Source organism: Myiozetetes cayanensis, unplaced genomic scaffold (genome assembly GCF_022539395.1).
Source record: "Myiozetetes cayanensis isolate MyiCay16 unplaced genomic scaffold, myiCay2020 scf10, whole genome shotgun sequence".
Taxonomy (NCBI): domain Eukaryota; kingdom Metazoa; phylum Chordata; class Aves; order Passeriformes; family Tyrannidae; genus Myiozetetes; species Myiozetetes cayanensis.
In genome coordinates this window covers 33,515,229-33,529,594 of record NW_026086605.1, presented here as the reverse complement: position 1 = coordinate 33,529,594, position 14,366 = coordinate 33,515,229, and the positions used below count along the sequence as shown (strand labels likewise).

The 14,366-nt window shown below is 49.9% G+C and overlaps 1 protein-coding gene across 1 annotated transcript; it reads right to left on the bottom strand.

The window, feature by feature from the left end:
- Nucleotides 1-205: 205 nt before the first annotated feature.
- Nucleotides 206-14,359, bottom strand: CHUK (component of inhibitor of nuclear factor kappa B kinase complex). Its single transcript, XM_050339259.1, has 21 exons — nucleotides 14,142-14,359; nucleotides 13,978-14,072; nucleotides 12,491-12,605; nucleotides 11,685-11,754; nucleotides 10,584-10,672; nucleotides 10,251-10,340; nucleotides 9,728-9,852; nucleotides 9,372-9,479; nucleotides 8,885-9,020; nucleotides 7,977-8,171; nucleotides 7,511-7,613; nucleotides 6,521-6,644; nucleotides 5,909-6,060; nucleotides 5,034-5,095; nucleotides 4,108-4,217; nucleotides 3,120-3,169; nucleotides 2,901-2,997; nucleotides 2,337-2,484; nucleotides 1,838-1,977; nucleotides 1,261-1,357; nucleotides 206-500 (listed from the first exon to the last, which is right to left on the bottom strand). The coding sequence occupies exons 1-21, from the start codon at nucleotides 14,289-14,291 to the stop codon at nucleotides 474-476; spliced, it is 2,283 nt and encodes a 760-aa protein (XP_050195216.1). The 5' UTR covers nucleotides 14,292-14,359; the 3' UTR covers nucleotides 206-473.
- Between the last annotated feature and the right edge of the window lie 7 nt (nucleotides 14,360-14,366).

The following is a 14,366-nucleotide window of genomic DNA, read 5'->3' as shown; positions in this document are numbered from 1 at the left end:
ATCCCATCCCGTACCTGTCCCGTTCCCCACGTGCTGCCGAGGCCGCGCTGCCGCCCCCTCCGCGCACGCGCGCGCTCGCAGGGCAGCATGGGGGGGGGACGGCGGCGGCGCTGACTGATGACGCCACTGCACCCCCAAGCGCGTTGCCTGGCAACGGCGTGAGGGCGATGGCGGCGCGGAACGAGCAGGCCTCAGGCTGTCCCTCCGTCTGTCTGTACGGTTTATTACTATACATTCACGCGACACGCGGCAGCGGCGGCACCCGCCCGCGACCTCCGCCTTGAGGGCGCTCCACGGGCCGGGCTCTCGCCGCTCTCCCGCAGGCGCGGCCGGTGAGTGAGGCACTGAGGGGAAATCCCCGCCCGGGAAGTGGAGGCACCTCCGGAAACAGCTCGGCAAAGGCTACGGGACACGCGCTGACCCACGGCCCACATGAGAGGCACTTGGGAGATGCAGCACCTCGGCTCCTGTGGCTACTTCAGCCAGCTCCAGTCGAAACTCTGCAAGGAAAGCGGAGGAACAGCTGAGTGCAGGATCCAGCTGCTGGGTGTGGGTCTTGTGTGATGTTCCCAGGAGTTCACAAAGCACAGCATATCCCAAATCCCAGAAGCACAGAATGGGGGAGGCTGGGAGGGATTTTCTGCTTGGCCTAAAGAACCTTCACCTCACCACAAAAGGACTTGGGATGAAGGCCTGGAGTGCCAGGACAAGGGGGAATGGCTTCCCACGGCCAGAGGGCAGGGTTAGATGGGATATGGGGAGGAAATGGTCCCCTGTGAGGGTGGGCAGGCCCTGGCACAGGTTGCCCAGAGAAGCTGTGGCTGCCCCTGGATCCTTGGAAGTGTCCAAGGCCAGGTTGGATGGGGCTTGGAGCACCCTGGGCTGGTGGAAGGTGTCCCTGCCCATGGCAGGGGGTGGGACTGGATGAGCTTTAAGGTCCCTTCCAACCCAAACCGTTCCATGGCTCTCAGTACTTTCCAAAGTTCCACCTCTGCCACAACAAGAGTTTTGGTTCATCACCCAAAAGGGCTCAGCAAAAGTGAGCCCTGCCCACCCCAGTGCTGGGACACAAACCACGCCCTCCAGCTGGGAATGCAATCAGGAGCAGGATCTAGCAGCCCAGGGTCCCAGAGAACAGCTGACACCAGCACCAAGTGCTCCCTCCTCCTGCTCCAGGAGCTCTCCACATCCCCAGAGCACCCTGATGTGGCTCCTAAAAACCAGGACCGGGGGAAATTCCCGATTCCCCACCAGACTTACCATCATGCTGTTCTGCTCCTGCCTCACCTCCTGCAAGATGCTGCTGAAGAGTTCCAGGTAATTCACATTCTCCTGGATTACATCAGCAAAATTTTCCCTGCAGGGGGGGGTTAAAAAAAAAAAGCAAAAGAGGACAAGATTTCAGCCACCAAAAGTAACATCAGAAGGTGGGAAAAAAAAAAACCCAAAACCCAAATCCAAACAACCCCAATAAGCTGATTTGTAGTCCTGTGCAGTGGTAGGAGATCCCTTGGTGTAGGATAAGCAAATCCAACCGCAAGGAAGAGCAACCAGATGGATTGCTTAGGCCTGACCCAAACTCCAGCCCTCCACTCCAACTGGGACTTTTTGAAACCACAGCAGTTTTAAGAAGGACTCAGCATGGCCTGATTTTTCTGGGACTTGCCAGAGGGGAGTTCCTGTGACTCCAGTCAGGAGCTGGGACATTTCAGCCTTCAGAGTGTGTCAAAACCTGCCTTCCCAGCTTATCCCGTGGGTGGAGGGGAGAGGCCGTGCCCTCAGGCCCCTGAGCAGCAGAGGGCAGGGTTCTCCTTCCCCAGCATTCCAGCATTCCTACCCTTCCTGGGGAGCTGGCAGTGAGGACAGAGGGTGGGCAGGGGCGTTCCCTGAGGAGCCCTGCGGGAGCCAGGCGGCTGCGGGAGTCGAGGCCGGCCCTTCCAGGCTGGAGCTGACCAGGGAGCGGGAGGAGCTCTGAGTCTGGAAGACACAAATCCATGGGCTGTGAGGGACAAAGGCAGGATTTAGGGTTCACTGTTCTGTAGGTTCCACATGAGCACTATTTGTAACACCGACACAGCCCTCACGTGTGGGAATTGGGAGATGGCCTCAGCTGGAGAGTCTCTGCTAATGCAAAATGAGCCTTAAAACACCCTCAGCTAAGCAGGAAAGCACCTCTTTAGCTTTTGCTTTTACCATCTCACACTGCCCTTCTCTGCAGAAAAAAAATCAACCAGGGTGTGGCAGTTGTGCCTTTTTGGTCTCCTCCCGGTTTCCTTTGATGTCTCCTGGCTCTGCTCCGGAAGGAAAAGCAAACAGACAATCCAACAGCTACTTACACAAGCAATTTTCAGCAAATGCCATATCTCCCTTTGTCTTTTTCCCTGCATCTGCATCACTGAGTTGTCAGCTTCCTTGATGTTATTTAGAGCCACTTCAATCTCAGGAAGCAAGTCAATGATCTTCTGCTTACAGCCCAAGAGCTTGCTGGAATAAAAACCAAGCACAAAAGTCACTTCAAAATCAAAAGCCTCACGTTGGGATTCAAGATACCCAAAGAATCAATGAACAAACCCCTGTGATATCTTCTCAGCTCTTACACTATTTCTTTTCTTAACTTAAGATTTCAATGCCAACCTAAGCACTCATTTTAAAGTGAACTCCTGGATCCTAACAGTGCAAGCCATTCCATTCTCATCCCCTGCCCCATTATCCACAAACATCAGTTACAAGCTTTGAAAAAGTGGAAATTCAACACAGGGAAGCAGAATTAATATTGGCAGGAGAAACAGGGATGGAGCTTTTGACTCTGACCTCTATGATTTTCACTCTCCTATCCTACTACAAAGCCACAAATGCCACCAAGTTGCATCTCTTTGGGGGTTTTTGTGTGCACAAAGTACCTGAGATGGCCAAAGAGCTCCTTGAGGACTCGGTCTTGGCTCTGGACTGTCTGCACAATGATCTTCACCATGTCTGTGCTGTCACTGTAGGCATGATCTGGAAGGGCCAGCAACCACCACATCAGTCAAATCAAATCCAGTGTTGTCTGGATTCGAGCTCAGAAAAATTCATCGTGGGGTACAAGTGTGAAACAGTCTTTAAACCATCTCCTTCCATACCTGGAGGTCTTGTTTTTAATTGCTTGTACAAGTCTATGGCTCTCTGTTCCCTTTAAAAAGAAGGACATGATTTAGACGTGTCAAACAAGGGGGGGACTCAAGAAAAAAAAAAAAAGCATTGCAATGAAGTGCTGCCTTTCTGAACCTCAGACCTTGGAGCTGCCACCTTCCCTTACAGCTCCTACACGAGCATGACTTTTGGGACACAGGGATGCTCTGTGATGGAATCCAACACTTCCCTAGAAGCCGTCCCTCTTTTTTTTCTCTGAATTATGCATTTTCTTCTCATAAAACCACACCAGGTGGAGGTTATTTTCAGTTTCAAATTTTCACATGCCCCAGCTGTGTTTTCTTTCCCTGATATCCTTAAGTTATTAAACTTCATTTTTGTAACTGTAACTGCACAGCTGCCTGAGAAATTCTTGTTCCTGTTCTGCATTTCTTTGCTTGAATCTTACTCACATTCTGCAAATGGAAAGAGACAGTTGTGTCACAGACAAGAGGACATTGTTTCTCTTCTTCCCACTTAGCTCTTTCATATTCTAACACTTTAAGCAAACCAACCAAACAAAAAAAATCCATTTCCAAATATTCCAGTACCCACAAGTGATATTTACCCTCGCTTTGAAAACACGCTGAAGATATTTGGCAGGGTTTTACAATGATCTTGTGGCTTTCTCACTCAGCACTACAAAAGTCACCCCTCTCCAAAGCAAAAGGAAATCCTGAGGTGAGATCCAGACATGTCTTTGGCACAGCCTCTTGGGAGACGAGGCTTCATAGATCAGTGACAGAGAAGTGTCCCACAAGGGGTGGGACCTTCCTCTCCAGTGGCAAAATGATCTTGAACAAATCACACTCTACTCTGCACTGGCAGTTTGCATTGCAAAAGCACTGAGGGAACCAGCAACAGAAGGGGAAAAAAAAGCCCCCCAAAAATACAGAAAATCCATTTATGTGCCATAAAAATAAGAAGCAGAGGACTTACAGGCTCTCCATGACCTCCCCCTGGCGCCTGGCATAGGGACTCTTCTGCAGCTCCACGATTTCTGTGTGCAGAGCCATGATCTGCTCATCCAGGTACCCGATATCTTCAGCCTAATGGCAAAATGGAGGTTCAGATCACACTGAAGGAGGGGAGCAATCAAGCAGATAAAAATGCCCAAAACACCTCTTTGGATAATGGGCTGCCTCCTTGGAGAGTTAGGAGAAAGAAAAGCTGCTACAACAGTTGAGGTGGTCGTTCTCAGTTTTCCTCAGAAAAACCAGTTTCTTTATAAATCATCTCTCTCTGTATGTCTGGAATTCACACAAGTTAAGCTTCCTTCCAAACAGACTGAGATACCCCTGTGTACCACAGAGGGAAACATTTCCCATGCCTGACAAATGGACACAGTGTGAATGACAGAACATGGTTCTGATGGCCTGCAAAGTAAATATTTGTTGAGGTTCTTGGTTGTCTGGAGACAGCCAGAGACAGCTTTGAATTATTCTGCTAGAAGCAGCCTCCCTTTTATCTTTCTTGCTTCCTGACAAGGAGAAATAAGATTTAAAGAGCTAATGGGCAAATTTGGGTGGGAATCCCAATTTCCCCCCATCTTCATCATATGAGCAAAGCAGAATCAAGGCTCCAAGAGCCTTTTGACTTCAAAGAAGACAGGCAATGGAACCCAGAACCTGAACTACCCAGTCTATTCCTACACAGAGGCAAGAAATAAGCAATGTAATTTATTGTCTTCCTAATAGTGTCTGGGATTTTTATTTAATTTTTATTTAATCACAGTGCTCTGGATTACAACGAGAGCCAATGCAAAAACTCTAGTTTTGCTCTAACTTTCTTAAGGATGACTCTTATTAAAAACTAATTTGCACATTTACTTGCAGGATGCCAGAACTTTATGTCTGTGCTCCTACCTGTGCACACTGAGAGGCTTTCTCTTCCATTTCCTTCCAGGCTTTGAGCATCTTCTCTGAAGCTTAAGAGAAGAGAGTTGTTAATTTTTAACAGGATACAGACACAAAAATAAAGCAAGACCTGGACTTTACAGGTATCCCTTGAATGTGAACACAAAGAGCACGATAACTCTGTGCTCGACCTTAACTCCCACACGAAGCCTTTGGTAGGATTCCACTGTTTGCAATCACTGCCCTAAAACGAGTCTGAGTCTTTAAACTCCACCATTAAGCTCAACAACTGCCACTTTTGATTGAACACAGACTGTCCAAAACCAGTTCACTGAGTCTTTCCATTTTCCATCATCATCATCCTTCAGCCCAGTCATAGTTTTTGGCTCAAGCTGCAGTTTTTAGCCATATAATCCAAACTATATGTAAATCTTGCTATTCTCCCCTGAACAGACACTTCTAGGACATTAAAAATGTAGCTGATGCTTTTCCAGCCCATCTCTCATCCTGGCAAATGGCACCTCTGGATATCAAGCACGGCAGCCCTTCCGCTGTCAGCAAGTGCAGCAGCTCTGCCCTCCCCTTGCTGCCCAGTGACAACTCCAAAGAAATCAGACCCTGAGTGAATAAATAGCAAACATTTACATCACCAGCACTATTTATGCTCCCATGCCCTTGTTCTCAGCGGGGAACAGCTGACCACCTGTCCCACTGTCACTGAAGGTCACCAAAAACGGCCTGGTTTTTATCCTCCTGCCTTTGCTTCTGCCAAACCCTTCTCCTGCATCCACCCGAGGTAAAATACATCCATAATGCCACCCATTGTCAGTCTGACCCTTTCCAGCATCAGACAAGACTCCAGGCAGGTATTCCCCAATACTTACATATTCCATAAGCCATCTGGTCACTGTACCTCTCCAGGTCGAGGCGAATGCTCTGGTGAAAGAATTCCAGCTTTGCTTTCAGCTGCTGGGACGCTGAGACCATGTTGTTCTTCATTTTGATCAGGTTGGCGTTGTACCGAAGGAGGCTGAGCCTGGCAGATGAAAAAAGGACAGCACATGTCAAGCTGGATTTAAAAAGAGGAAACTCTCTTACTGTGAGGGTGACTGAGCACTGGCACAAGCTGCCCAGGGAGGCTGTGGAGTCTCCATCCTTGGAGATATTTAAAAGCTGTCTGGATGTGGTTCTGGGTAACCAGCTCTAGGTGACCCTGCTTGAGCATGGGCTGGGCTGGAGGACTTCCAGAAGTCAACCTCAGCCATTCTGTGAGTCTCTGAGTATATTCCAGTTTTTTTCTCAATGTCAGGCACTACACAGTAAAATTCCTGGAGTGGAACCAGCTCCCAGCCCGAGAATGCTTTATAATGTCAAGGTACAGAACAGCAGAGGACTGTAAATCTTGAGGGAACCAGAACTCCCCGAGACACACATTTCCCTGCCAGCAGACTGTGTGCTGGCACCACAGTGACTCCCCTGGGTGAGCGGGCACTCACATGGCAGCTCTCTGGCCCTGGAAGAGCCTGCTGTAATCCTCCTTCAGCCCGATGACGTAGTGAACCGCTTCCGCCCACACCTTGCGCAGCTGAGGGATCGGCAGCTGGATCTTACTGTCCTGGACTGGGCACAGCAGAAACACAGGGAAACAACAACTTCAGGGCCTGCAGCATCCCTCGTTCCTGCTGCAGGTGCCTGAGCTGAGGGATCAAGCCAGGTAAGCTCTGCTCAGTTTTTAAATGTGTGTAAGCTTTTCGTGTCACAGCTTCCTCGGGTGTGTGACAACCTACTGCTACTGGGCAGCAAAACACCATGGGGGGGGGGGGAATGTTTGTCCCAAAAACTCTTAAGCAAATTTAATCATTCCATTTAATCAGTTGATACTGGTCACTGTCCTGACACCTTCCCATCTTGTTTACGTTTTCTCCCAGGCTCCTGATGTAGATGTTCAGGGGAAAAGATGCAGGACTTTGTGTGTTCCCCTACAGAGATGGGAACTGTCAATACATTGGGATATCAGTAAATGTGTTGTAAGGTTCAGCAATGAGATTCACCAGACTAAAGCAGTCCAGAACACAGGAAAAAACCCCAATCAGAATAAACCTGAGTGACACTAAAAGGAAATGAGGAAAACCAGTGCAGACAGGCCAATGAAAATAAAACTAAACAGTAACTGCATGTCACAAGGGATTTCTTTACATGCAGTATCTCAGCAGACATCTCCCGTCCCCTGTCACTACTTTTTCTTTCACAGAGGTACACAAGGTCCTTCACACAGACATATTTGGGGTATATAAACCTTCAGAGGGGTTTATCAGGTCCTGCAGATGACTGCTGTCATCTCAGGGGACATGCAAGGCAGGCAGCAAGCAAAGAAGCAGCTCCCATACGTGGCCTAAAAGCACACCCTGGTGATGCCAGGGCTCTGCCATCAGGACAAGGCGGATTCTTTCATTTCCCACGAGGAGCAGCACTCGTGCAGCACTCACCAATGTAATTCACACAGTCAGACAGACTCCGGGAAGCGAAGGGGCCATCGTAGACAGTTTTGCTTTTATCAAACAAATAGACCATGTAGCTATCCCAGCCTCTCTGGGGAGAACAGGAGAAGAAAATATGAACAAGAGAAACCCCAAACAGCTCCTACTAACCCAGAGGGTCCTGGTTACATCATGAACTAATCATTGTGGGCGCTCTCTTCTTAGTAAGTACCTTAAAAAAATGATTTTATTGATCCCACAGAAAGAAAGGACTCATTGCTGACAATTATTTAAGTATTTAGGCAGAATTTACCTATAGAAATTTGCTTGCATTACCCAGTAAAAGGCCTTAAGAGTTACTACACTCCCAGAGCAAACCACCTCCTGTGGGAGAAGGTTCAGGCAATGTATCTTCCCTAATATTTTCAATTCCCAGAGAATGGGAAAGACATGAAACGAACAGAATCATTCTTACCACGCCATCAATAACACACTGGGAAGCAGGTTTCCGAGGGTCCAGGCAAATCCCTGTTTCCAACAGCAGTTCCTGATTTCCCGTGCTTATCCCAGTTTCAAACTCAATGCGATTCTGAAGGGAATGAAGGCTTTCCTCGGGATGCAAAAGGAAGGACACGATCTTGGCAGAGGTCATGTTTAGGATGTGCACTATCTGTAAGAAGAGTACAGGGAGATTACAAGTCCCTGGATATCAGAGACAAAGGAAGCCTGGGAAGGAGCACGTAGCAATTTTGGGAAGGAGCACGTAGCAATGCCCATGTCAGAACTGGAGCATCGTTTGAGTTTCAGTGACTGCAGTCATCAGTTCAGGAGTGAAGCCCCACGTAAAAAACTCAAAGCCCAGGCCTGTAACTTTCAATGTCAGAGAAAACGACAATCAAATAAGCCATCAAAAGAACGGGGACAAAACTACCCTCCTGCTTCTGCACATGCTTGCCTTGGCTAGTCTTACTCCAGCAAAGCTCCAGTAATGACTCCAAGGGGAAAAGTGAGGTGAATGTCACCTCTGTACTGCTGCAGGTCCTACCACTACAGTACATGAGTACACCTGGAGGTCACAGCACCGATAGTGAAGTTCAGGAAAACTGCTGCTAGTAAATATTAAACCCTGATTTGATCTTGGTGAGTCCTTTCCACGATGACAGACAGGAATAGAGGGTCATTCTTCTACTCCCAAGTGTAAAGCTAGAGGTTAATATTTTGTGTGTACCGGACAGGCTGTGTTTGCATTCGCTTCCTGAAAAACATTCCTCATGACCCTGCAGCTGGATGATGCCAGGATTACAGCTCTGCTGCACTGAGCACACTTTCTGTCCTCTCGATGCTTTTAGAAGGCCTTTAAACCCAGTACCAACCCTCACTCACCTTCAAATTCAGGATGTGATCCATTATTAGGAAACACCGTGGACGACCGGTCTCGAGATCTGAACCTCCACCCCTCTGCTGTGGATCCCAATTCAGCATCAACTGCAACCAATTTTCCATGGGTTCTACAATCAAACTAAAGCAGAGGGGCTGTAAGGAAGGGAAGGCAGGTATTCTCTTCACCAGACTGAGGCAGCCCAACTTCCTGGGCCTCTCCTTGACTGCTCTATTCAAGAGGCTCTGCCCAACTTTGTGGCCTGCCCTGCACTTGCAGCAGTTTTCCCAACACAGCTTCTGCTTCCAAGGAGAAACTCCCTCGAGTTCTTGGTTCATGAGATTCAATACCATCAAGTTATCAGGCAGATGTTACTCACTGGCCTTGTGGCAAGAGGAGAAAGATGGGGGAGCCCCCAGTGCCTGGGATGAAGGAGGAAGAGCCCTCAGTTTGAAGGACCAAAATGGTCCCCTGTGGTAAGGACACACTTACCCACAGAGGCTGTGGGGCTGCGGCAGGTGGGTGCTGAACCGAACCTCCCCATTCATCTCCTCGGAGGCAAAGATGTGCTTTGGGTCCTTCTTCTTGATTTTTTCATGCCTGCAAAACAAAATCCTCCGTGGACGTACTGGCAGTGTTAGTTTTGTAAAGGGGCAGCTGAACGTGACAGCAGCAAACAGTGCTGGTGTCCAGCAGCTTTAGGAAACAAACTCGGAACAGAAACCCAAGCTTCCTGTTGTCTGCCTCTGACACACAGACTGCTTTATAACCATGTTTTTTTGGTTCAAATTTTGCTTGTGAAGGAGTTACCGTGACCAGAGGCACCTCCCAGAGAGTAAGTGTCTTACCAGGTGAATGGCTGTAGATTGTGTAAGAAAGGCCTGAATCCGGCAATGCATTCAAACACCATCGTCCCAAAGCTCCAGTAATCAACAGTAACCGAGTAGGATTTATTCTCAAAGAGTTCTGGAGCCTAAAAAGGATCACAAAAAGACAATGGTGGTATTTCCTTGCATTTCTGCAGAGGCAAAGCTGTGTCCAGGCGTGGCTCCCAGCTCCAGCTTCAGCTGTCCAGTGGGTCGGGGCCTGGAACTCTCAATCCATGGGATGAGGAGGGAGCTGGACTTGTTGGCTCTGGCTGTGGGGGGTGAGAGCAGCCCCGAACCATGGCACAGGAAGGGATGGATGGGATCAAACTCCCCTTGGAAGCAAAGAGGGGAAACAGCCCCAGACAACCATTGAGGAGGTTCAGGATGGACATGAGGAAAGGATACCCTGGGGACAGCTCCCCAGGATCTCCAGTTTTGGAGGTTTCAGGGCATGGCTGGGCCAAGCTCTAGAGCTGGTGACACTGAAAAAAAAAAGCCTTACCAAATATTGTAACGTTCCAACAAACGAAGTGCATAAACTTCCTTGATCCAGATCCTTTGCATATCCCAGGTCTATTATTTTGTGGACAATCTGCAGACAGTTTTAACAGCTTATCAGAAGAGCAAATGCCAAGAAAAAAAAACAAGCAAACAACCCAAAATCTGCACAGTGACATCGACAGCATACAATCGAGAAGAGGGAAGAATGGAAATTATGGAGAAAGTCCATGGCCAGGCTTCAACATGTGACAGAGCTAAAGCTGACAGTAAATTGACAGTCCAGTTCAGTGTGACAACTTCCAGAAATGACACTGACATAGGCCACCTGACTTACCTTCCCACCTTCATCCTGAAGAACAATATTTTCAGGCTTTAAATCTCTGTGTATGATTCTGTTTTCATGCAAATACTGGATACCAGACCCTGAAAGACATGTGTTTGATTTAACAGAAAATAAACTCACATTGGCTGAAGATCCATCTGATAAAATATAATACTGGGGAACAAGTCCCAAAGATTTACCACCACTCATCATTTAACAGCTTCAAACTTGCATTTCTTCTCCACAGCATTTTCACATCTTTGCCAAGACACAGCAAAGACATTCACCTTATGATGAAACCAGCCCTGTTCTGGAGGTGGAAGGGGATCAAGGATGAAGGAAGCAGAGTTGCTCTTTATTTCAGGGACACACAACTGGAAGCCCTCTGAGCACTGAAAGGACAGAAGTCCAGGGCAGTACTCCAAAATGCTTTCTCATTCCAAAACTAGCTCTGTTCCTACAAATTATCTGTGAGAGAACTGAGAAAAAAAAGGGGCTTTCCTGGAAAGCCTGGAGAAACCCTGAGATCACCCTCAATCAGGCAATCACCCTCCTTCCCAGGGTGTCCAGGAAGCCGGGTTCCCTGTGAGCACTGCTGTCATCTGGAGCCCCTCTCACCCTGCCTGCTCCATTTCCAAACTGCAGGATCCCAAATCCATGGGGTATCAGACATCTGTCACCCTGAATGAGCAGAACTGCCCTCCTAAGCCAAGACACAAAGATGCCACAGGGCAACTTTGGCACTTCTCACATCACTTAGTGCTTTTTGCCTTGTAAAATTACGTTCCTTCAAGAGCTGAGTGGTTTGGCATCACCAGAAGTGAGGTTTGAACAGAAAACCTTAACAAAACATTAAGGTCATGGTGTCCTACACCTGACCACAGCTCTTCCAATCCCATTCCACAGACACCTCACTAGTGTGAGTTTCTGCTCTCTGTTAACTGCAGGGACACCAAATCCTTCCTCTGAAACAGAAACCTGATTTGTTTTAACGCCCTGTTCTTGGAAGTCCCCTTTTCAGGGTCAGCTGACAAAGCAAAATGCCATTACACATTAAAAACCCCAAAACAACCCCCAAAAAAAAACCCACAAGAAAGGCATTAGACTACCCACCGATGTCGCTAAGCAGAGAAAGGATTTGACTTTCCTTAAGTCCACAGCAGTTTTCTGGTTTGTTTAGCAGCTGCAACAGAGAAAAAAGATGTTTAGACCCAGAGTGCAACAGGGAAGAACTACATTTTCCATCCCCCAATCACTGTCTTAACGAGCTGTCAACAAGCAGCTTCTGCAATTTCTGACTTTTACTGCACTTGAGGCTTTTAGAGATGACTGAGGTGCCTTCCTAAATTGTTCCAGAATCTGTACACCACCGAAGGACTCATTAGAAATTAAATGATCGGACACTGCAAGTAGAGCTAATTTCCTGAGTATGCAGATGAGGCAATTTCCAAGCAAATCGTGACAGGGATTTGCTGCTTTCCCCCTCTAGAGACTGCTGCTTCCTGAATCCAGCTGCAGTGGAAAGGGAGCATAAACTCTGTTGGGCCATGCACCCCCTGCCCAGGGGACTGCTGAAAGGTTCCTTTATTTTTGGATGTTGCCAATTTGCAGAGTGGCAGTTCCCAGTCAGCAGGGGCAGGAAAGGTTTGGAAGCCCTGGAGGTCCCAGGACACCCTGCAGCAAAGCCAATTACACTGGGTATGAGCAGCCAGGCTATGGAAATGACAAACTCCACCAGGATAAAAGAGTATCTGCCCCTGGGATTGCCCCCTGGTTTCTAAAACACAAGCCTCATTTCCCACGCGTGGCTTTTTTCCCCACTTCCTCACGCCTGTCCCTGGAAAGCAGAGCGCTCTGGTGACACACACAGCGATGATGCCCCTGTTTTTGGTGCATGTTGGAAGCAAAGCAGCCGTTACCTTCCGGAGGTCGCCCCCCGAGCAATATTCCATGGCCAGGAGGGGGACGTCGTTAACCAGGAAGTTCATCTCCTCGGGAACTTCACAGGCTTTTACTACGTTGGGATGGTTCAACCTAAGCACATGGAAAGCTGGGTGAGAACTCTGCCCCCTCTTCTTGGAAGAGTGAGACAACAGACTGCGATCCAGCCATGGTTTATGTTCCTGGGACAGCTTCTGTTCCCCAAATGTGTCCTCTTCAACTAGTACCCTCCAGTATCCAAGTGCATAAAAGCCATACCTTGGGAATACACAAACCAGGGAAGAGCACAAACAACATCTCAAAGTCAAGGTACAGGACTTTGATGATGGGGATCCAGGCTCAAGTTCTGGATTCTTGCACATTCCTGGCAAGGTTGTTACATATGTGTGCCTGCTTTTGCACGTGGGGCCAGATTCCCCCCGGCCCAAGGGTTTTGTAGGAATCCCCATCTATAACTGCACCAGGCAGGTGAAATCCACAAACAGAGGGAAGGATTGATTAATTTCTCCAACTGAATTCAAACAGCTATTTCCTGACTATCTCTAATTTATGCTGCTCTTGGAAATAAATGACATATCCAGACAGAAATGAAGACAAATTACTTCTGTGTACACCCACAGGAGCAGCTGTAGCTGTGTGGCTCAGTGCTTGTTTTCGGTGATCACAACAGGGATCACCAAGCCCTGACTGACTAACTCGGTTTCCCCCCAGCGTCAGGGCACTCGGGAAGCAGGTGAGGATGACAAAGTGACAGCAGGAGCTCGGTAAAGCCCTGAACAGCAGGGGCACTGCAGGCCTTGGGGAGGGCAGCTCGGAGCATCCCCGCTCCCAGGCGTGGGACACAGCAATCCCTGCTCCAGGACCTCTCTCAAAAGGAAGGAGGAATTCACAGGCAAAGGAACAACTCTGAGATCCCAACACTTCCATGAGGCCCAACCCGGCCAGCTGTGGTTCCCAAGTACCTCAGTGACACACTGGGGAGGGATGCTGGGCAGCACAGAGGACGGAGCTTCTCACCAGAATAGATAAGGAGAGTTTATTCTTTACATTCGGGAGCGTGACAGAAAAAGAGAAATTCCAGGCCCACCAGCTGCTAAAACAAACGGTACCGCAGGGTACGGGCACCCCTCCCTAGCCCACTCAGGGACTGACCACCAGCTGTTCCCTCTCTCGGCCAGTTCAGCAGCCCAGGCCCCGGCTGTCCCCACACCATGGTCCCACTCCCTGGCCAGTTCGGGGACCGAGCCCTGATTGTCCCCTTGCCCGGCCAGTTCATGGGCTGACCCCTCTCCCGGCCGGTTCGGGGCTCTCTGACCCCCGGCTGTCCCCTCTCCCGGGCTGTCTGTCCCCTAGCCGGTCCCGGGGCTGTCCCCAGGCTGTGCCCTCTCCCGGCCGTGCCGGTGCGGTGCCGCCGTGCCGTGCCGTGCCATGCCGGGCCGTGCCGTGCCGCCTCGCCCGCACTCACTTCTTCATGATGTCGATCTCATGGCACCAGCGGTCCTTGTTCTTGACGCTGAGCTCCAGCCGGCACGACTTGATGGCCACGCGGTCGCCCGAGTCCTGCGGGACACAGCGCCGTCAGCCGGCCCGGCCCGGCCGTGCCCCCCCCGCCGCCCGGCCCGGCCCCACCTGGTGCTGGTACAGGCACACGTTGCCGAAGCCGCCGGTGCCCAGGCGGTCCCGCATCTCCCAGGGCCCGCAGGCGCCGGCCGGCTGCCCGCGCAGCGCCGCCCCGCCGGGGGCCCGCTCGGGGCCGGCGGGGGGCCCGCCCCGCTCCATGGCCCGGCCGCCGCTCCCGCTCTCCGCCTTTATTGCCGCGTCACCGCCCGGCCCCGCGCGGAGCCGCCGCCGGCA